Raw genomic sequence first — 22,421 nt, forward strand, 5'->3', positions numbered from 1 at the left:
TGAGGGCTTTCTGGTAGAAAAAAATCCTTTTATACACACTTATGAAGTAATAAACCATAACTCATGAAGAACAGGAATGAAGGATGGCAAGAAGAGGTAAAAACAACTCTCACCAGCATGTACTTTTGTGTAGTTTGTTCTTACAAGACAGGTTTTCATCTGATACATTATTGTTTTGTTTATAAAATAGAAATGAACAACCCCCTATGTCACTTTATTGGCCGTTGGGTAAGTTATAGAAAAGTCACATTTCATCCACTTGCACTCCCTCATTATCACTTGACGTCTGTTAGAAACTGTGATTCCTCAATGTTCAGGGTGGAATTTGAAATATCTCTTTAGTGATACTCCTGTGCCCTGCGATGGACTGGCGACCTGTCCAGGGTGTACCCCGCCTTGCGCCCGATGTCAGCTGGGATTGGCTCCAGCCCCCCCGCGACCCTGTACGCAGGATAAGCGGTTGACGATGGATGGATGGATGGATACTCCTGTGTTTTCCCCTTCCTCTAGCTTGGTCCGTAGACGTAGGACACGTGGGAAAGTTTAGCAGGTGTTTGACCGGGGCTCCTCACCGCGTCACGCAGCATCTGCGCTGTGATTGGCCCGCCCTTGTGCAACTGTGCAGTTGTATAAACTCTGCAGTTTGAAGGAGTTGGCAGAGTGTCCTGCAGGGATCGCGTCGGTCTCAGTGGGGGGAAACTCTGCCGAGCGAGGACGGGAGGAAACGGCGTCACCGTTGGTTTTTTTTTGCAGACTTGTCTTGCAGAGAGATTTAGAGATGCAGAGCTGCGCCAAGTCCTGGGGGATCTTCTTGGCCAAGTCGGTGAGCCCCGGCGCACCGTGCAGGCATCTGAGGGACAAGAGCCGCGTGGCTTGGAAACTTCAGTGCAGGATCCTAAACAGCGGGGCATCTGTAGCAACTGCAGCCCGCGGTCTGAGGACGTCTGCAGTCGTCTCCTCCAGACAGATAGAGAGACTATTACCCAGACATGATGATTTCGCGGAGAGGCACATTGGTCCAGGTGAGAGGGAGAAGAGAGAAATGCTCGATGCTCTGGGACTCGAGGTAAGATTTACTACTCACCCCCTCCCCAAAAAAGAAAAGAAAATTGGGCGCAAAAGCATGCTTTGTTAAACCTAATTTCAGCAGGGACACATTTGCTTTCAGCAGTATAGGCTATTGATATTATGTGCTGTTTACAGCCATGTTTTGCGCGCTTTTCTTTATTAAAATGCCCTTTTCTCCCCCACAGTCGATCGACCAGTTGATCGAAAACACAGTCCCAGGCTCCATCCGCATTCAGCGGAGTATGAAAATGGATGACCCAGTCTGTAAGTTTACCTCAATGTATTTGTGATTGATATCATTTGTGTGACATACATCTTAATGCCAAACGTTATAGCCTGCGCGATCAACCTCGGCGTAGCAGTGCCAAACCGGATTTAAAATGGTACTTCTCATGAAAATGCATGTTAAACATGACGGGGTATTTATCCCACTCGTCTCCTGCTCTCTTGCCGTGAAACGGGCGTTAAATGAAGCCAAGTGAGTGGTTGAAATGTAGGTTGGACCTCTATTGTGTGCCGTGGAGCGCTCTCCCCTGGTAAGTCTTCCTTTGAACATATTTGGAGTTGTTTTTGCGAAACCCGGCGAGCGGCACCAATCTCCTGTTGGGAAGCCGATGCTCATAGGATGGCAACTGGAGTGTAAAGTTTAGCCTTGAGCTCCCGTCCCAAGTCCAGTTCAATCTGGTTACAGCGTTCACATTACATCACAGCCGAGGGGCTTCCTAATAAGGTGACTTCTCTATGTTTTGCATGGGGTTTGGCTGAATGGTTTCTTTTTTTCCCCATTCTGTAATATGCGCGCATTACAATACCAGATTCCCGTTAAACGAGTTGGTTTTGGCTTATTTCCTAGGGGAAAAAAATACAGCATAGAGAGTAATGAGGTATCAGAGGGGATTTCTAGCAAACAATGGAAGAGATAAGATAAATTTTTAATTAGTTGTAGTGACAAATGCAAATAGATTCCTGCTTGGAGTGAGGCTTATGCCAATTTGTTGAACTGGGGCTGTTGTTATGCTGTCATGGTTTTGAGTGTGTGGATGTGCAAAATTAAAAGACTACAGCAGGGTTAAACTCAACATGTCAAAAAAGAGTCTTTCCTGGTGTCAGTACATGATATCTCAAATATATGCAATAACACATTTGAAACAACCAAATTGATGTTCAGTGTGCTGAAATCGGTTACATTCTTATGTATTACATGAGACAAACTCTTCAAATGTGGGAAAGGAAGCTTTCAGTAATTTAAGTTTATTCCATTTTAATCCAAGTTGGCTTAAAATCAGCAGCATTTATAAAATAATGAGTGCTGCAACTGACCGGTGTTGTCATTATTGGTTAATCTGCTGAATATTTTCTCAATTACTTTCCTAACTGTTTGTTTTTTCGATGTTTACAGCCCCAATGAAAAGTCACAATTTCCTAAAGCCCAAGGTGAATATTACAAATACCTTGTTTTATCAGCAAATTACACAAGCGAGGAGCTGAATCTAGGGAATGTTTGGTTTTTTTTGCCAGAAAAAATTACTTGAACGCTATTATTACTTGAATCAATCACTCAAAAATGGCTGCTGATTTAATTTTGTGTTGAGTCAATAATCCCTAGCACAGACTTTCTTACATATTCTGTTTAAAGAGTTCTGAGACACTGTGTGTGTGTGTGTGTGTGGTGTGTGTGTGTGTGTGTGTGTGTGTGAGAGATTGTGCACGATAAATAAATGCTGACACGACTCAGTTGTGACCCTGCGACCATAAACTGGAGTCCTTGCTTTGACAGTATAAATGATTCGCCTGGGATGGTCAGCTTTAACATTAGAGAGGTCCACTGGAGCATCCAACATTTAGGAAACACTGTAGGTAAAATACAGACGTTACAAATCCTAAGGTACCGAGCCTGTTCGGTGTCACCTAGTCATTCTGACTCACCCTTGTGTCGGCCCCTCCTCTTGACTCTGTCAGGTTTCATAATGCAACAAGCCATGCTGAAGGAACAAACTGGAGGCTGTACTGGTTTTCTGCTTGTTCAGCTTTGGTGGGCTTCAGTTTGCAAAGCCAGCGAGGGATTCTCTTTTCAACAATAGACCTCCTGGATGCTTCTGAATCAGGCTTTTTTGCTGCCCTGTAGAACTCCGGGACCATGGGAAAGCAGTCCTCCCTAATAAAACAAACTCTCACACATGCAAATACACACTGAACATGTTGATATTCACAAACTGTTTATTTTCTCTAGTGAATTTTGCTGATTCACCACTTCCAAACACTTTTGTAAAGTTGAATGTGCACCGTTTTGAAGACGCTGTAAATAAATATCCACACTGGTTACGGTTCCTCTCACCACCAGGGCTTAGAGGTGTCTTTCTTTTATCCGAAAAACAGGAGTAGTTAGGGCTCTCGGTTCAGACGGGCGGTATTGTCCATTCCATGGAGTTGCTAGGCAGCCAGGAAGGCCAGAGGAATCTCAGAGGCTGGTTGTGCATTTGCAGAGCTTCCTTACAGCACTGGGGAATGAGGTTAGATAACTGGCCATCCTAAGCTCAATAGTAAGGTGTTTTTTCAACAAACAAAACATTTAGTGGGTTGGAGAGCACTTTTAATACTGTGTGTGTCTGACAGCTCCAGCTGATCACATGCCACACTGATCTTTTAAAAAAAATCTTATTAGTTAAACAGCCAGTTCCTCACATGAGAGACAAGATGCTGTTCATCAGACTTTGGCATGTCTGGTTTGACATCGTTAATTGTATTGTCCTGTGTCAGACAGGAGTGCAAACTTTAAAAGGTGTAGTTGCTCTATGTATAATCCTACATCCTAACCAGGGTTTAGTTACCTGCCGACCTGACTCATTTTCTCTGATTCTTCAACTCAGGATATCAGACAATATTGGCAATATTGATTCCTGATCTGATACAGCACTCTCTGTTTTCTTAACCCTAAATATCTATATACCCCACTGCACTCGTGGTCATTTTTTCACACGATAACTTCAGGGACTGCAGCCTGTTGTGACTTAATACATTTAACTAATAGACTGAATTTTCTAATTTTATTGACGAAGAAACTGCATTTAGTTGTGGGGTTGGTCACGTCTAGCAGACAATCCGCTTCATAAGGTCAATGTTGGCCCACCTCTGGTGGATCTATAGTAGGGCTGGGTGATATGGATAAAAAGTATTAATGTATGTTATTTTAAACATAATTATATAGAAAGTTCAATTGACAAAACCCCAAATTGCTTTGTACCAATATTGCTATCCAATAGTACTAGGTTTTATAAACGGTGTAGAAAAATTTCTACTGGTAGACAAATTGATTTCTTTTTTCAGAAAATATAGTGTTACGTCATCCAACACTACTATGTAGTGTCGTGCCCAATGATGCGGACACCAAGTTATAATCACAAATTTAATATTTTACAGGTGAGAATGAGATTCTGGAGTCTCTATATAAGATCGCATCACAGAACAAGGTTTGGAGGTCCTACATTGGCATGGGCTACTACAGCTGCTCGGTACCACCGCCCATCCAGCGCAATCTCCTGGAGAATTCTGGCTGGTGAGTGCCCTCAGGTGACCCTCCATTATGGAAATTTGATAGTGCCTTGAGCTTGGTTCCTCTCTGATAATTTCCCAGATCCGTAATGATGTTTATTCATAAGGTTTGGTTACTCATTTAAAGCTAAATTGCTGTGCTGCAGAGTAACGTGCCCTTCATAGGGAGCCTTGTGACTTGATGTTAAGACTTCACTCATGTGAGAGCTGATGATGTGTTTCTCTCCTGCTAAACAAGATTTTCTCTCACTCAAATCCAAATCAACCAACCTTGCCCACGTCTTTCTCCAGAACCCCGGGGTCGAGGGAGTCATACAATGCATTCCTCTGTCCCGTCTCGGTTCCTTGAATACCACCAACTTTGTGCTATTGTTCTTGCGTCCAAACTCGCTCAGTTGATTTGTTGTGTCTGTTTTGTACCCAGGGTGACTCAGTACACACCCTACCAGCCCGAGGTCTCTCAGGGTCGCCTGGAGTCACTCCTCAATTACCAGACCATGATCTGTGACATCACAGGCATGCCTGTGGCCAATGCCTCCCTGCTCGACGAGGGAACGGCTGCTGCAGAGGCCATGCAGCTCTGCCACAGGTATTCACACGCTGAAAAACTGTAGAGAACAATCTTTGCTGCTCACATTGTGTTGTTAAATAGAATCCAATCAGATGGATAAAAGATAATTACTGTTACACTTTAGGAGTTAGTCGCATCTTAGCCACAAGAAGAAACTAAGCAAATTAATGCATTTTCAGTACAACCTGTACTGGATGCCCCAGGAAAAAAAAGAAGGTTTAGATCACAGTGGTCACTCGACCGGTTATTTGTGTTGCATTTCCTCACAGACAGAACAAAAGAAACACCTTCTACATTGACCCACGCTGCCATCCCCAGACCATTGCTGTGGTGCAGACCAGAGCCAAGTATGTATTAAACACACACACAAGCAATGCATGAGCCCTCTTATCAAAATAAAGTTACATATGTAAAGAAATCAAGTGAGTGTACAGGGGGGAAAAAAATAATGAGGTGCTCAGTGTTTGTACTACCATCCTTATTTATGTATATCAATATATACACATTTCTTCTACAGAAATCAACAGTGTCTTTCTTTTTCTTTAAAGCAGCGTTTTCACTGTTATGTTGCAGCTACATCGGGGTGAAAACCATGCTGAAGCTGCCTCATGAGATGGACTTCAGTGGGAAGGATGTGAGCGGTGTGCTTTTCCAGTATCCAGACACTGACGGCAGGGTGGAAGACTTCACATCGCTTGTGGACCGGGCGCACAAGGGAGGGGTAAACAAGCTTTAACCACAAAAACAAGTGAAAGCATAACGAGCACGCTTTCAGGCTAGTGCGCAAGATGGGTGGCTATTTGACTAATTCAGTCTTGAATGCTCAGGAATTATTTAATGTGATGATAATAGACCTTGCTTACCAAACTGTCTGGTTTGTAATTACTGTATATCAAAAGAAAGGCTTGCAACTGCAGTTTTCTCTCAGTGGTGGTGTTGTGTTTTGCACATAACGTTGTGATTACTCACCTTCTCTGGGTAGAGGAGTGTCCATATCTCAATTAGATTTTCAAAGTGTGTCTCAACAGAGTGATCGTGCTCTGTCACAGCAGCTCCACTTGAGTTTTATGAAATAATTGTAACGTAACAAAATAATTGGTGCAACTTTAATGGAGGGCCAGGGAGTGCATAAACCGCTACGAAAGACTTGATTAGGGTTGGACCATTATTTTATGGGAAGTGCTCATCTGTGACGTCTGTACGTGGTTAGTTATGGTTAGGGGATAACTAACTGCAAACCAGCTGCGACAGATTAGCCAGCATTTGTCTTAGTTGGTGTTTTATGACCATTGACTTGCTAATCGTTCTTTTCCCGTCCAGGCCCTGGCTTGCTGTGCCACAGATCTGTTGGCCCTCTGCGTGCTGCGTCCCCCTGGGGAGTTTGGTGTTGATATTGCACTGGGCAGCTCCCAGAGGTTTGGGGTTCCTCTCTGCTACGGCGGCCCCCACGCTGCCTTCTTTGCTGTTAAAGACAACCTGGTCCGAATGATGCCTGGCAGAATGGTTGGAGTCACTAGGTACACTAGTGTACTGAGTGTACACTTTAGAAAATGACAGGGCTTCATATTAAAAACACTCAAAAGTGCCTTTTGAGAACAGTTTTAAAAAAAAAAAAAGATATATTTACATTTCAGGGATGCAGCTGGTAAGGAGGTGTATCGGCTTGCTTTGCAGACCAGAGAGCAGCACATTCGCAGAGATAAGGCAACCAGCAACATCTGCACTGCACAGGTATGACCAGGCTCACATTTTGTACATTTTTAGGATTTCAATATATAAAGAAAGTGAAGTGAAATCAGTCATTATGGGAGAATGTGTGGGGTGTTTTTTTTTTTTTTTTTTAAATTTGTAGTTGAGTCAAAGAGCTGACCTTTTTGTTGTTGAACCAAGTGATACATTTTAATCCGCATGGACTCCCAGGCTCTGCTGGCCAACATGGCTGCTATGTTCGCACTGTATCATGGCCCTCAGGGACTCAAACACATCGCCGAGAGGACGCACAATGGTGCTCTGATCCTTGCTGAAGGTAAATTTGTTGTTTTTTTTTTTTTGTTTTGTTTTTTTTTAATGAATGTACAAAATAAATATTTTTTCATTAATTTGTGGTGATATTATATCATGAACGCGTTACCATATGTATCTGTACACCTGCAAATGTTTCAGGTTTGAAGAGAGCAGGACACCGGCTGCACAGTGAGATGTTTTTCGACACCCTAAAGATCAGCTGCAGCGTGGCAGCCAAAGACATCGTCGAGAGAGCCGTGCAGAGGCAGATCAACCTGAGAGTCTACACTGAGGGAGTGGTAAGAGCTAGGACCGTGTTCTTGGAAAGCACTGTGCTGGTGGTTTAAAAACCAACAAAATGATCACAGACATTTGGGTGGAACATTTTTCTTCTGACTTTATTTGGAAGCCGTGTTTTGCCATTGCTGCGCCACCACAGGGTAACACCACAAACATGAAACATCACCACAAAGTACAAGATGATTATAATCACCAGCATCAACATCCATAACAGCAGCCTTACACAGCGCATCACCGTACCCAATACACAAGAAGATAACCATGAAATAAACAAATTGCCAACCAGAAACCATTTAAAACATAAATAAAAGAAGGGTTGTTAAATAGCAACATTTATATAACCCACTTTCTCACAATGCCTAATTTTATTTTAAAACAAATCAAAGAGCTGATGCTTTGGGAAATGGTTGTAATGTAAATTATAGATGATTTCTAGATAAATTACCAAAACAGTATGCTGGTTTTTTTATTTTCAAAGAACAATGAACAAGTTGGAGACTACTCATCCTTTTACTAATAGGAAGTCTTTGTTGTGAGAAGCTTCATTACTTGGCAGGTAAAACCAACCATCTGTGGCATACATCCACAATGCCTTTGGCGTCTGCACTCTGTGATCAGTGTTTGCAGTGCTTTGTAACTTTAAAATACTCAGTCCCAATTGTTGTTGTTATTTTCAGAACTCAGGAGCTAATCTACAATCCCATCATTACAGAGGACCGACAAAACAGGGTTGGCTACTCATGGGCTATTAGACATCTCCCCCAAGCTGTTGAAACAATCTGTGTTATACTGCACTTAACCCCCATCAATCAATCTGAGATGATCCACAGTGCTAGATGAACATACACTTTAAGACTGAGGCTTGAATATCCGAGGCATGCTGCGGTTTGAAAATAGTTTTTAGTTTTCATGCTGCCTTTTCTCTGTCAACAGCTGGGTGTCTCTCTGGATGAAACGGTGACCGAGAGGGACTTGGATGACTTGCTCTGGGTCTTCGGCTGTGAATCTTCAGCGGTACGCTGATTTGTCGTTCACTCACTGTTGATGATCAGCTGTATCTGTCTCTGCTTCGGGGCCGCATAGTGATTATGTTGTTTATAGAAGTAGCTTTAAAGTAAAACGCCAACCTGCTTTTAATTTGAAACGCTAAATGTTCAGGAGCTGATCGCGGAGAAGATGGGCGAGCGGGTGAAGGGGATCATGGGAAGTCCTTTCAAGAGGACAAGCAAGTACCTCACGCACCAGGTCTTTAACAGGTTGGTCTTCTCAGTTAAATTGCAACACTTACGCACATAGCATTAGCATTATACCAGTGATAACAAATTGCTCAGTCATAATGTCAGTTTTATGCCTTAATGACATGTCTGGTATCGATCACCGCTGTACTTACCTCTGACGTTAAATCACAGACGAAAATGTTGTGTGTACAGCCTGAGCACAAATTGTCTGATATGAAGCTCTGCTGCACCTGCTACAACACTACTTAAAATGCTCTGAAGCAAACAGATTTAACAACTCATTTTCCCCCTACTGTGGTTGCATACTGCAGTCAGAATATGATGCAACAATCCATAAGCCTTTTGATTTTTTTTAACGGTTAATCTTTCTGCCCACTGGCCATCCTCCAAGATCTGGCTTAATTTATTTAAAATAAAGGATGCTATTCCCAATAAAGCTAAAATTTAGTGTGTTTTTAAGCATTGTAACAAATTATTTCTCTAGTAGAAATGGGTTTTCAACAATAAGGGCCATAGTGGCAACACAGGCATCTCTTGGCTGCTAAAAGTGGAACAGATTATCTTTATTAGTGCCATAAAGACCGTCTGGTATCAGGGCATCTAATGTCTTAAGTCCTCAGTTTACTCTTTGACATAAAAGATTATGTCAAACTTCCTGCTAATGTGCTTAATAAGCAGGCTAGTGGTGTCCATTTGGCGTTCATTTAGTGACATTCCAGCTGCCGGGACAAGAGAATAACATGGCCTCAGTTAATCCCACTTCTGTCTCTCTGGTTAATCTTTGTTTCCAGTTATCATTCTGAGACCAACATTGTGCGATACATGAAGCGTCTGGAGAATAAGGATATTTCCCTGGTGCACAGCATGATCCCACTGGTTAGAACGACCTGAAACATGATATTCAGATTTACAAACAATTGAAATTCACATTACATGTGAGAGTAACGTTGTGGTGAAACGTTGCTTTCTTCTCTAGGGCTCCTGCACCATGAAGCTAAACAGCTCTTCACAACTCATGGTGAGTAAATCAAATGATTTATCCTGTATCCTCAAAACTAACACGAAGTAGGTTGTCGGGAAATTGTCATCACAATCTCCACTTAATTGGCATTTCCAAAGCTTTAAGCCTTATCTAATGGCCTTCCTCAGCAGAGGGTGTTTTTCCACTTGTAATGGAGATGGTTTATTTGTTATCGTGTGACCGAAGTATGTAAACAACTAAACCATGTCCGTGATCACTGAACACCTTTTAATCCATTGTCAGGATTGAACCTTTGCCTGAAGATGTTTCAGAAAGTTGCATCGGTCTAACTGATGTCCTCTCCTCCTTTAGCCAATCACCTGGAGGGAGTTTGCCGACATCCACCCCTTCGTGCCTCTGGATCAGGCGGATGGCTACCAGAAGCTCTTCAGACAGCTGGAGAGGGACCTCTGTGAGGTGACGGGCTATGACAAAATCTCCTTCCAGCCAAACAGGTAAGAGCCACCTTTTCGTCGTGTGTGTGTGTGTGTGTGTGTGTGTGTACCAGTGTCGAGACCTTGCTTCTCAATGCTGCCACACATCGCAAAGCGTTAGTCCCTGATGTTGAGCTCTGAAATGTTTTTGCTCTTTAGTTTACAAAAATAAACTGATGCTTAAGGCCAGACACTACAGGTGAAATAGGGTAAAAAGTTCATTACTTTCATTAAGACAATGATTTTTTTTTTTTTTTTTTTTTTTAAATCTGAACATTGGAGAAAGCGAGCCAGCTTGTTTCATTTTGTTGACATATTGAGAGTCATAAGTTTTTATAGAGGGAGTTTTGGAGATCTCTTTTTATCACTCCATAAATCAGAATACTTTCAACAGCCATAAATAATCCATTTACACCATGTTTTCAGCAATACATTGTTTTATAAAGCAGGTTATGAATGCCATATGAACAAATCCCTCTGTAAAACCTCCAGAATATAAATGGTAATAAAACTGGAAAGTTTAGTGTAACTAAGTGCTACTGAAGTGGAGATTTGTGGCTCAAGAGTATGAGGGGAATAAAATTATTTTGAGAAAACGGCCTTTAAATTAAGACAATTCTAATTTTTTGCTGTTTTAAATATGCAAGAGGCATTATGTAATGCTAGCTTTGGTGAATTTAGGAGAAATCCAGACACAAATAGTGTATTTTGGCTGTTTTTTCTTTCCACTAGCGTGAAAAGGAGACATGTTATGGAAGCAAAATAGCCCAATATCTCAAAACTGACCAGTGCATAAAAAAGCAGTCCATTGCCTGTAGTCATTTTCAAGAAGGCTTGAAGCTGCCAAAAGTCATTATTTATTACAAAAAACATTGGGTTAAAACTTAAAAATATCACCCACTATAATTTTTTTTGAACTCTTCAAGTCAAATGAGAATAACTTCATTAGACTAATGTTTTTTAAATGCATCACATCTGTCCAGGTGGTCTGACCTGTAATATGTGGTATTTTTAAAGCTGTACAGCCATTTACTCAACTTTGATAAAATAATGATCTTATGGTCTGTATGTGCTAAGCTTGAGCAGTTTACAGAACTCTGGCTCATGGTAGAAAAGAGAAAACCAGACATTTTATTTGAAGTGAGAAACCAGTAGAGTGAGCGCTTGGATTGTTGTCATGCCTTTGCCCCTTTTTGTTTCTGGGGTTTTGTAGTTGGTTTCAGACTTCAGTCTGTATCCAGTTCTAAAATGTTAAGAACTACATGCTTGATGTTTCAGATGATAAAGCACACACCCACCTCAGCTGTCTATCACCACTTATCAGCAGCAGAGGGTTTATGAATAGCACACCATGCTACATTGGCCTGGAGAGTTATCATGCTGTTGGCTGTCCATCCAAGCCGTCTCTCCCCTTTTGGTAATATGGGCAGACTGGTCTTTGGACTTGCTGAAGTAAGGATGTGTGTAGGACTATAGTACATGACCATGGTGTGTTTGCCTTGTCTTCCAGTGGTGCTCAGGGAGAATACGCCGGCCTGGCTGCAATAAAAGCCTACCTGAACTCAAAGGGAGAGCGTGCGAGAAGTGTAAGTGTGCTGCTTTGGACTGCAGTCATACCAGAAGTCAGTGTGAATTAGTGTTGGAAGTTAATATAATTTAATAACACTTTTAGGCTTTTATGATTCTGTTAGCGAACACAAAGTATCCAGATGATCTGCACTACAAGCAAACAACACAAAGCAATGTTACAATCAGAGCCATGTGCAGTGACCAACAGAAATATAGAGAATAATATAAGAATAGTTCGACTTTTTGGGAAATCACTTGCTGAGGGTTGATGAGAAGGTCGATACCACACTCATGTCTGTGCATTAAATATGATGCGACACACACTTGAAGGAGACTTTTAATTTAGAAAATAAGGACCTTTTCAGATATTTACAACTAAAACATTTCTATTATAGAAAGGAATTTCAGCAGAAGGTAATGAAGTGTTGGCAGGTTCACACAACCAAAGATGTCCTTGTTTCTGAACTGTGGTTTACAAAAACAAAACTGACGAAAATCGGAAGAAGGAGGGAGGGAAATCAGATGGATTTAATTTTTTTATTATACCCTACAAACATTCTTGATACCCGTTGACTCAAAATGCTGATACTTGCATGTAAAAAGGCCATCACAGGAAAGTGGTTAAATGTGACCCTCCAAGACCAGGACAGTGGCTGGACATTGTAGAGAAAATATACTCAGACCCCTGAACAATGCTGAGTGTAGTGGCCCCCATTTTATATAACTTAGATACTTTTATATCTATTTTCATTAATGTTGTTTTGTTGTGGATTTTTGTTCAGTTTAAAGAGGTCATATTATGCTCATTTTCAGGTTCAAAATCCTATTTAGGGGTTGTACCAGAACAGGTTTATATGGTTTAATTTTCAAAAAACACCATATTTTCTGTCATACTGCACATTGCTGCAGCTCCTCTTTTCACCCTTAGTTGAAGGATTTTTTTTAGCTAAGGAGTAATGCATCTTGTCTCTAAATGATCTTTGTTGGGAGTTGCACATGTGCAGTTCCTAGTTAAGGACTACTATCCAATCAGAAGCAGAGAAGGGCAGGTCAGCGAAAGGCCGGTAATGGCGAATCAGAGAAAGTTATTAATCTGTAACAAAAGTATCTTTCATCCATAAAGTTTTAACTGAGCTCTGTCTCTACATCACAACAACTTTGATGTAGAGACAACATGTCCACTGAATGCTTGGAGAGTAGCTATTGTTTGGAAGGGAGAGGAGAGGTGTGCTGCAGCTCAGTGTTTTTCCACCGGTGTTTTTGAGTAGTTGCTCAGCGAGCATTATGACACGTATTTTCAATGTGACATCACAAGAAAGGGAAGAAAACATCAGTGACAACAAAACTCCAAGAAGTCACTGCTCCCATCTCAGAAATGGCCGCACATACCACCCTCCATGAAAAGCCACAACCTGTCATTTTTTTAGACTTTGGTTTTAGTGCAGGATAAACCAACAAGAAATAACGTGTGAATTAGTGAGTTTAAGAGGTGCTGTTAGGCGGATTTGGATAGGTTTTGGACAGAGCCCGGGTAGCCAGTCTTTTAAGCGAAGTTAACGATCTCCTGGCTGTAGATTCACATTTAACGCCCAGACATGAGCGGAATCGATCAAATCATCTAAATCTCAAGAACGTAAATACGGATATTAGCCAAAATGTAAAAGTATCTCTCTAACTTCCTCGTCATTTGCAAATTTACAATTTACCTAAAGTGGTGATGAAAGGATCCAAAGCATGTAGACCTGAGGCTCCTGACGCTCAAGAAAAATGAGTGTATGAAACCTCTGCTGGTGCACAAACAAAATAATTTTTTTAATGATTTTTAAAACTGCTCTAAATGCAATTAAACACATGTCTAAGAATAGCAGGGAAATTATTGCTTTATCATTATGACCACAGTTACAGGGCCGACATCTAGAATTATTTATCACCAATAGTCTCTTTGATTATGCTGTGTGAATGCCAACTGACAGAGGTTAATGAAGTGCATATTCAGAAGCCCTATCAGTTCCTGACTGTCGGGTTCATTGTTTACAGGCTACGACGGGTCACTTTGACATCACATGTTAACAAGTTTTTAAGTATGCGGGTGAGAAATTCCTTCGGTATCCTGACATGCTGATTGGCAGTAGCCAGAGGACAAGGCGAGATAAGGCATCCGCTCAGATTAAAGACTGGCTGACTAAAGTATTTCCCCCCCCCCGTACTGTAAATTGGCCTTTGTTGTGGTTTTTTTTTTTTTTTTTTTTTAAGTACATCTTAGATAGTGGCCTGATCCCTTGAAACAGTCAAGGTCCAAACTAACATCCGTTTGTGCAAACAAAGGGGCTGAATACGCTGTGATCCAACTACAGGCTACCTGCTTTCAAGATTCCATATTTGGAGGTTTTCAAGACTTTGCTGAGCCGGTCACACCAGTGACTTGCAGTTGTTAATGTTTTCCCAGGCAGTCATGTGTCAGTGTTACCCAACCCACAGGTCTAAGTGCCCCAGTTTCCTTGTATGACTAAGTTACAAAACATCCAAAGTGTCGCCCTAATAAGGGGCAAAATCAATTAGTGACCCTCGGGCAGGTTACACATTAGAGCCCGTGGAGGGTGCCAGATCAAAATTCAAGAGTTTCAGCATTTTCCCCACACAGACTAAACCGTTAAAAGCCCTGCTCTTTTTGCATAAAGAAATTATTTGTATTTATTCTACAGTATAACAGTATACTAAAATTTTGAACTTACTTTTCTTTCTGATTTTGAACTTAATATATTTTGGTCTGTCTGTGACTTTAAGTAGGTCTCCTCTGTAAAAAGCAGCAGTGTTTGATTCAAACTCACTCAAGGAGATGAATTATGAGGATATAAGCCTGGTGGTCAGCACACAGTGCTTTGGCTTTAATATATCAGCGTCCTATCTTAATCTGAGGGTATTCTGTTCTTGGATAATGGCTACAAATATATTACAACTTCTTCATACTCAAAATGTGTTTGTATTTTTTTGCTCAACCAGGTGTCTGTCCTGCTACACTGAAATGTTTCCTTTCTCTCCAGGTCTGCCTGATCCCCAAGTCGGCACACGGCACCAACCCAGCGAGCGCTCAGATGGCTGGCATGAAGGTTCAGGTGGTGGAGGTGGACAAAGACGGCAACATCGACCTGGCACACCTCAAGGCGCTGGTGAGAGCTGGGCTTTTTGCATTCCACCGGTTATACACAGGAAGATCAATTTATTTGTCGCAGGGAGCACTTGTACAGCTGTATGATGTTGTAAAAGGAGTCTGAGAATGTCATAACCCTGATGATTTCACCAAGTCTTTCACAGAAGGTCTGTGACACAGATTTAAGAGTCTGAAACGTGGGCACTTACAGACGCTGTTCAGCTGCATTATGTGATTTGTGGGATCCAGTGTTTCTGGAGCTTGACCTGAGTCAATAGCTACTGCTCCTTAGATTTTAACCATCATTTATATTAAAAAAACAAACAAAAAAAAACTCTAGTGCTAAATTGCTGTAGTAACCTTTTTGTGAGTAGGGACATACAATATGACGATCCCTGCAGATTAAACTCGAAGGCTTTTGTTTGGCTGCTTTATGTACGATTTTCTTCAACGGAGCGTAACAGTCTTAGTTTTTATATCTGAATCTCTGTTTTATTGGGGTTCTCTGGGTTTTAATTGGTTTGTTTGACATATATTTTTCACAGCTCAGAAGTCACACTTGTGAGGCCCCAACACCCCATAATGTGATTTTAGTACTAACGATGTCGTCTCTCTTCCAGGTGGATAAACACAAGGCGAGTCTTGCAGCCATGATGATCACCTACCCTTCCACCTTTGGTGTGTTTGAGGAGCATATCAGAGACGTGTGTGATCTTATTCATGAGAACGGCGGCCAGGTGTACTTGGACGGCGCCAACATGAACGCCCAGGTGAGAGAAGGAACAGCAGCGTAACATGATGTCTCTGGTCTGTGATGTAAAACTAAAAGTCTGAATGTTGTTCATGGACAGTAGAAATGTTACTTGTGAACATTGAAAGCTAAATGGTATATAGGTTTATAGATGTGTTGTGCTATAAATAGATGAACTTTGGCCTCTATAATATGCTAATTGTTTTGTTTTTTCACCAGCACTACCTCCACCAATCCCTGACAGACTTACAGACCCTGCTCCCTCTTACTTTTCAGATGCAAAATTCCTCCTCTTTTACTGGTAGAATTTGGTCACATGACTCTTAAATAATTGGGAATCTGAGATAACTAGATGTTTCAGTAAGATCTATGAAGATTTGTGCATGTGTTTTGGTACTGCTCCTCAAGTCTCAACAATGAGGTGCTGTGCGAGATAGTTTAAGGAAGAGCTCATGGGTACTCAAGTTATTAGTGTAAATAAATGTTTTAATTTGAAATTCTAAATGCTTCATAAAGCTACAACTAAAATAATCTCTACAGGCCTTCATTACAGAGATCTTAAACTAAGATGTGTCTTAAACTAGACTTAAATTAATTACATTGTTGCATATTGGACACCGTTTTCCTTTTGATTTAAGCTGTAGCATCAGTCTTCAATGTCAAGGTTAGGCATCCCCCATTTATTTACTGTCCTATTCAGTAATCTGGCTTGAAAGTAGACATGATAACAATTACAGGTGAATTTGACCGCTGACAGTTAATTTTCCTTGTTTTCCAGGTGGGTCTGTGTCGTCCTGGAGATTACGGCTCTGACGTGTCTCATCTCAACCTGCACAAGACCTTCTGCATCCCTCACGGTGGAGGAGGACCTGGCATGGGGCCGATTGGAGTGTAAGTCAGACTTCCAGACTCACCAGATGAAGTGGGAAAATGTTAAATAGTCTTGTGTGTGTACGTCCAAACATTTTGGCACTGATGCTAGGGTGCCACTTGTACTGTAATCCTAACAGTACCTAGTATATGCTACCCGTGTATGGTTCACTCTTTCACTATTTCATTTCAAAACCAAATTGGGGAAAAAACAAAACAAGTCATTTTTTCTGTTTTAAAACCAAAACGGAAAAACAAAGCAGCTGCGTTATGTTCTATCTATGACTGTTGTTGTATCCAACTGGTTTTCAAGCTAACTGGCTGCTGTACTCGTGCGCCTGTTGTTTGCACCAGCTGTGGTCTGCGTCGGGCTTCATTCAGCCAGAGGGAACGATCCACAGACCCTCCGCAGCCTATGGGTTGTGTTGCCAGTGGAACCGGCGCACTGGACGGTCAGTGGTCGTTCCCTCTGGCTGGATGAAGTCTGATGCTCCTGATTTTACATAATCCATGCGCTACTGCAGCTGGAGGCTCTCCGCAGTGCAACTTTCTAAATTCTTCCATCTCACGAGAAAATAAAGGTCAGGTCGTTCGTGTTTGCTGTGTCCCATTGGATGTGCTGACAACTATCACTGAATTAATTTGATACTGAAGAAATCTTAAATGGAGGATTCTCAGGCAATTTCTGAGGCATTCCTGTTCTAGTTCCTAATGAGTTACAAACTGAACGGTGAAACTCCTCTTTTTCTAACTAAACCCCACCACTGTTGATGTTCAAGCATATCTTAATTATATTTAATCAGGCACCGCCCTTGCCCAAGTGGATCTGCTGCAGGTTTATCAGGTGTAATCAAGTGTTATCAAAGCTACACTAATCGGACACATTAAATATCAAAATCAATACTTTTCCATTTTGGATTTAAAATAAAAAAATTATTTGTGTGTCTGGTTTTTCCGATTTGGTTTTGAAATGAAATAATGACAGAACGATACACGGATTACATGCACACCCCTGCATGTTTTATTCTGTGTAAGCAGGTTGAATGCGATCATCAGCATCACATTGTTTTCACTTTGAGACAGACTGCATGTTCTCACGACATTCACCTACTCTTCAACAGGAAGGCCCACCTTGCTCCCTTCCTGCCGAGCCACCCGGTGGTTCCCATGTCGGTCAACACCGACAGCTCGTTGGGCACCATAAGTGCCGCCCCCTGGGGCTCCAGCGCCATCCTGCCCATCTCCTGGGCTTACATCAAGGTCAGCGCAGATCATTCATGTTTTGTTTTGATTATGTGACTTAAAGCCAACAACTCAACTTGACATTGTTCTGTAGAAGCACTATGTCTGAGGCAATTGGACTGTGAAGGCATTTAAAACTGTCTCACATGAGTTGTTAAAGTTCCCTGGTTGCCATGGGAATTTCATGTCACATGTACTAAAGTGTGAATTTGTGATGGACTGCACGAAAAATGTGAGGACGGCGGCGCTGTACATAGCGTCATCTACTGTTAAATAATAATAAATTCGATTGAAACTCTTCATTTGAAAATTACTGCCCACATTGCGCCTGTGTTTAGATGATGGGATCCAAAGGTCTGCTTCATGCAACAGAGATGGCCATCCTCAATGCCAACTACATGGCCAAGAGGCTGGAAGGTCACTATAAGGTCCTGTACAGAGGCAGGAAAGGTACGGCTGTGCGCACGCATGCATGTTCTCTACGCTTCCAGGGACGTTTTCAAATCAAAAAATTGATTGTAAGCAACATCATCGGCTTAATATCACATTTAAAAACATTTCTCCTTGGTGTTCTTGTGTTGACCTGGATAGGTTTTGTAGCACACGAGTTCATTCTGGATGTGAGGCCATTCAAGAAGACGGCTAACATTGAGGCTGTTGACGTGGCAAAGAGGCTGCAGGATTATGGTATTTTTCTTGGGCCCTTAATACCAACAAAAGTTGATTCTGGGATTTTGTACACTTTAAAAACACATACCTGATTTGGGTTTTTCGTGCTGGTGTCAAGGTTTCCACGCACCTACCATGTCGTGGCCGGTGGCAGGTACCCTCATGATTGAGCCCACGGAGTCAGAGGACAAGGCTGAGATGGACCGGTTCTGCGACGCCCTGCTTGGTATCAGACAGGAGATCGCGGACATTGAAAAGGGAAGGATGGACTCTCGCATCAACCCGCTCAAAGTATGCTACTATTGTCAGTTTGTATGAGGTGAAAATATGCATTACAGCCGCTATGACATTGGTCCTGACATCTAGTCCTCTCTTGTGTGCTTGTTTGCAGATGGCTCCTCACTCTCTGGCCTGCATCTCATCCTCCAACTGGGACAGACCTTACTCCAGGGAGCACGCTGCTTTCCCCTTGGTGAGTGTCCTCCCTCTTACTTAATTACACGCTCCCAGTCAAGACTTGGTGCTTAAGGTGAGAGATGAATTGTCTGTATCGCTCTCTAGTGGTGAGAAGTAAGAATTACAATACTGGAATGTTTTATTCCCACAAAACCTGTGCAGAGCAGGAGAAAGTATTAAAAACAAACAAAAAAAATGTTCAGTTACATCTACACTCTGTTTGGATTCTAGTGTTAATACACTTAAATTATCTTTCCATCTTAAAGGTTAAGGTCTTATTCTATATTATTTTGTTATTTGTTGTCAACAAATCCCATGGAACACCATAAGCCCATTCATTGCTTGAATGAAGAATTAAATGTTCAAAAATGTTTTAATGCCTGCCAAAACGGGTTTCACAACTGGTTTGCAAATACAAAACACTATTAACAAACAAATGCATTTTGCAAATACAAAATGTACCCATCAAACAATTCCCCAACATATTTCTAATGCATCATGCTTCAGAAACAAATACAGCAAAAAAAATAAACAAAGACCAAAAAAAACCTCCATGTCAAACAAAATGTGCGGCCGACAGGTGAGTTTGTGGTTGTTGCTGGAGAAAAATCTAATGTAAACTAAACTCCACAAGTTACTGTTTCATGGGTAGGATGATGCCACCTGCTTTTGTGGAGGGTGAAAAACATTTTGTGAGAAAATCCTCACAGCGGAAAAGTTGTTGTTAACAATTGTTGTTGTTTTTTATACTATATTCTAAAGAATGATGTATTAGAAATATGTTGTGTACATTTTGTATTTGCAAAACAAAATGCATTAGTTTGTTCATGGCATTTTGTATTTGCAAACCACATGGTGTGTCTGTGTTAGCAAATCATAAGGCATTTGTAAAACATGTTTTGGCAGGAAATTAACTCCATGAACGGTTCACAGGCACTGGTTTTTAGCAAACATGACTCAAACAGAGGTGAATAGAGGAAAGCATATCAGACATTTTCTACACAGACAATACTTGTTAATAAGTTCAGTTAAGTGTTGGTTTTGGTCCTCTTGTGGGATTTGTTGACGCTAAGAAAAAATAATCCGAGTGGTACCACTCACACGCTCTGATTAGCCATTCACAAGCACAGCACCAAACTTGAAATGCTTGACAGTTGACTACTAGGAGTTCACTTTGTGTTTAATTTTGAAAACCAATAATCCAAAAACATTTAAGTTTTAGAGAGATACTTATAGTACCTTGTGAGTTGATAATATAATACTCAAGATCAATAAAGCTGTATTTGTGATCTTTTTGTTTTCTAAAAGCAATTAGTAATTATCTTGGTCACAATTCTTTAGAATAAAAAATAATGTAAAGGATCCGTATCAAGATTGTTTGTTAAAAAAGAGAATGCATGTATAATATTTCTTTTTAACATCGATATCTATATCTGCCTAAAACAAATCCAGTATCTGTCCAACTATAATTCAAATATCTTGTTTTGTCCGACAGTCTAAATTCACTTTACTATCATGTGACAAAGAAAAGCCACAAACCCTCACATTTGAGATGTTTGAACCAGGGAATGTTTGGTAAAATTACTTAATCGTTTTTTTGATCGGCCCATCAAACACCACAGTCCTTGATTTTGTCACTACTTGAGAAACCTTATTGTCCCCCCGTTTTAATGTCGTGTAGTTAATCACTTTGTGATGTCTGCACAGCGTCACAAGCCCCATTAAATTTACTCTGTTCTCATGTTTATCCTCCCCTCTCACGTTCCAGCCCTTCATAAGGCCCGAGACCAAATTCTGGCCGAGCATCTCCAGGATTGATGACATCTATGGCGACCAGCACTTCGTGTGCACCTGCCCGCCCATGGAGGCCTACGAGTCTCCATACGAGGAGAAGAGAGCTTCTTCATAGATGGCCCCTGGGGTCCAGTCCTAGTGTCCTGCCCAAGCTCTAAAACTTCAGACTTGACGCCTGTTTGGCTCAGTGAAACTGGGCTCAAAACACTACTTCACAATCAAATCAGATTTGCTAGGGCCATGTAACGCTCCTATTTCAGATGTAGTGTAATAAAATTCAGTGAATTTTGCTCACACTTGCGCATATATATATATGTATGTTTCATCAACATAGATACAAACTAATTAATACTGTCAGGCTCTTCATGGGACAAAAGGCGGTCTTTTCTGCTATTTTTTTCTTCCAGCTAGTTAGTTATTTCCCTATTTTTAATATTAGGCCCTATGAATTGTGATTAATTTTCTTAAGCAGAACCTGCAACAGTGCAAAAAGTGTATTAGGTTGGCCAATTTCACAGTGGAACAGCCCTGAGCCCTAGCTGAACCATTATGAATGGGTGTCAAGTCTGTGAGGTGGCCACTGGGACTGGGCTTTGTCCAATCACACCTTTTTTTTGCAGGGGTCTTGGGGTTTTCCCCCTACTCGAACTCTTCCAATGGACCAAAGGTGCAACCTTTGCTTTTCCAGGTCGCAAAATAAGTGCACCCTTCGACACCAAGGCCGCTCTGTAACACACCCCTGAAATGCTGTACTTAAGTGGAGTACAATTAATTTCTAGACTTCCAACATCTATATTTTTAAAAAAAAATGCCCTTGGTGCCTCAATTTCTGTTGTGTAAAATAGCTGCCTCGACTTTTTTTTTTTCCCCAAATACCTGACAGAACATGAGGTAGTTTAGGTTTGTTAATGAGTTTGTTGTATGAAAATGTTTAAATGTGTTGACATGTGTTGACTAACTAGATAAGGATAATCTTACTGTTATTTTCTAATAAACTATGTAGAAAAATGTCTGTAATAAACATTTGTCTTGAAGTGTGTATACATTTTGTATTAAGACTGTTTAAGTTCTCCTTTGAGGAAACACTGCCACCCAATGGTGACAGGAGAGGGTGGGAGACACTTCAATTTCACACAATCCTGACTTCATTCTGACAATGTGGAGATGTGTGAAAAGCTCTTAACAAAATGAGCACTTTTTCCCTGATTCCATTGTCTTGATTAGGTATTGTATCCCAAATGTAACTGGAAATTTTGGATGAATTTCCTTTATTACATCTTTATTGGTTAAATTGGCAGAAAATTAATAGTCAACTATTTTTACAATTCATTTTTCCAAGAGAAAATGCCAAACATTCAGTCTCCACTTTTAGATGGGAGGGTTTACAGCGTCTATTGTTGAATATAATGAACTGAATATTTCGGCTTTGGACTGTTTGTTAAAGAAAACGTCAACCTTGGGCTTTAGTAAATAGCAATTATTTTCCACTATACATTTTGTAGACTGAACAATTGAGGAAAGACGTTGGTTGCATCCCATTAATGGCACGTAGTAGGACTGCAACTAGTAATTAGCAATCTTCATCATTCTCAAAGTCCAAGTTAACATTTAAATCTCATGGTTTTGTCTGACGGCAGTCTAAAACACCATTTTTACATTTGAGAAGCTGGAGCCAGTGTATCCTTGGTGGGTTTTTTTCTAAAAAAACTCATAGCTGCAGAATAATTTAAGTGTTCA

The 22,421-nt window shown here is 41.1% G+C and overlaps 1 protein-coding gene across 1 annotated transcript; it reads left to right on the forward strand.

Annotated features, from left to right (window-relative positions):
• The first annotated feature begins 655 nt into the window (after positions 1-655).
• Positions 656-21,725, forward strand: gldc (glycine dehydrogenase (decarboxylating)). Its single transcript, XM_046035613.1, has 25 exons — positions 656-1,066; positions 1,254-1,332; positions 4,486-4,621; positions 5,042-5,206; positions 5,458-5,535; positions 5,762-5,909; positions 6,509-6,705; positions 6,823-6,919; positions 7,109-7,214; positions 7,352-7,491; positions 8,426-8,506; positions 8,651-8,748; positions 9,522-9,606; positions 9,707-9,748; positions 10,064-10,206; positions 11,696-11,771; positions 14,796-14,921; positions 15,523-15,672; positions 16,432-16,544; positions 17,645-17,783; positions 18,104-18,215; positions 18,357-18,452; positions 18,553-18,725; positions 18,826-18,906; positions 20,659-21,725. The coding sequence occupies exons 1-25, from the start codon at positions 779-781 to the stop codon at positions 20,797-20,799; spliced, it is 3,090 nt and encodes a 1,029-aa protein (XP_045891569.1). The 5' UTR covers positions 656-778; the 3' UTR covers positions 20,800-21,725.
• Positions 21,726-22,421: the final 696 nt, after the last annotated feature.

The sequence above is a fragment of the Micropterus dolomieu genome, linkage group LG21 (genome assembly GCF_021292245.1).
Source record: "Micropterus dolomieu isolate WLL.071019.BEF.003 ecotype Adirondacks linkage group LG21, ASM2129224v1, whole genome shotgun sequence".
In the NCBI taxonomy this organism is placed as follows: Eukaryota; Metazoa; Chordata; class Actinopteri; order Centrarchiformes; family Centrarchidae; genus Micropterus; species Micropterus dolomieu.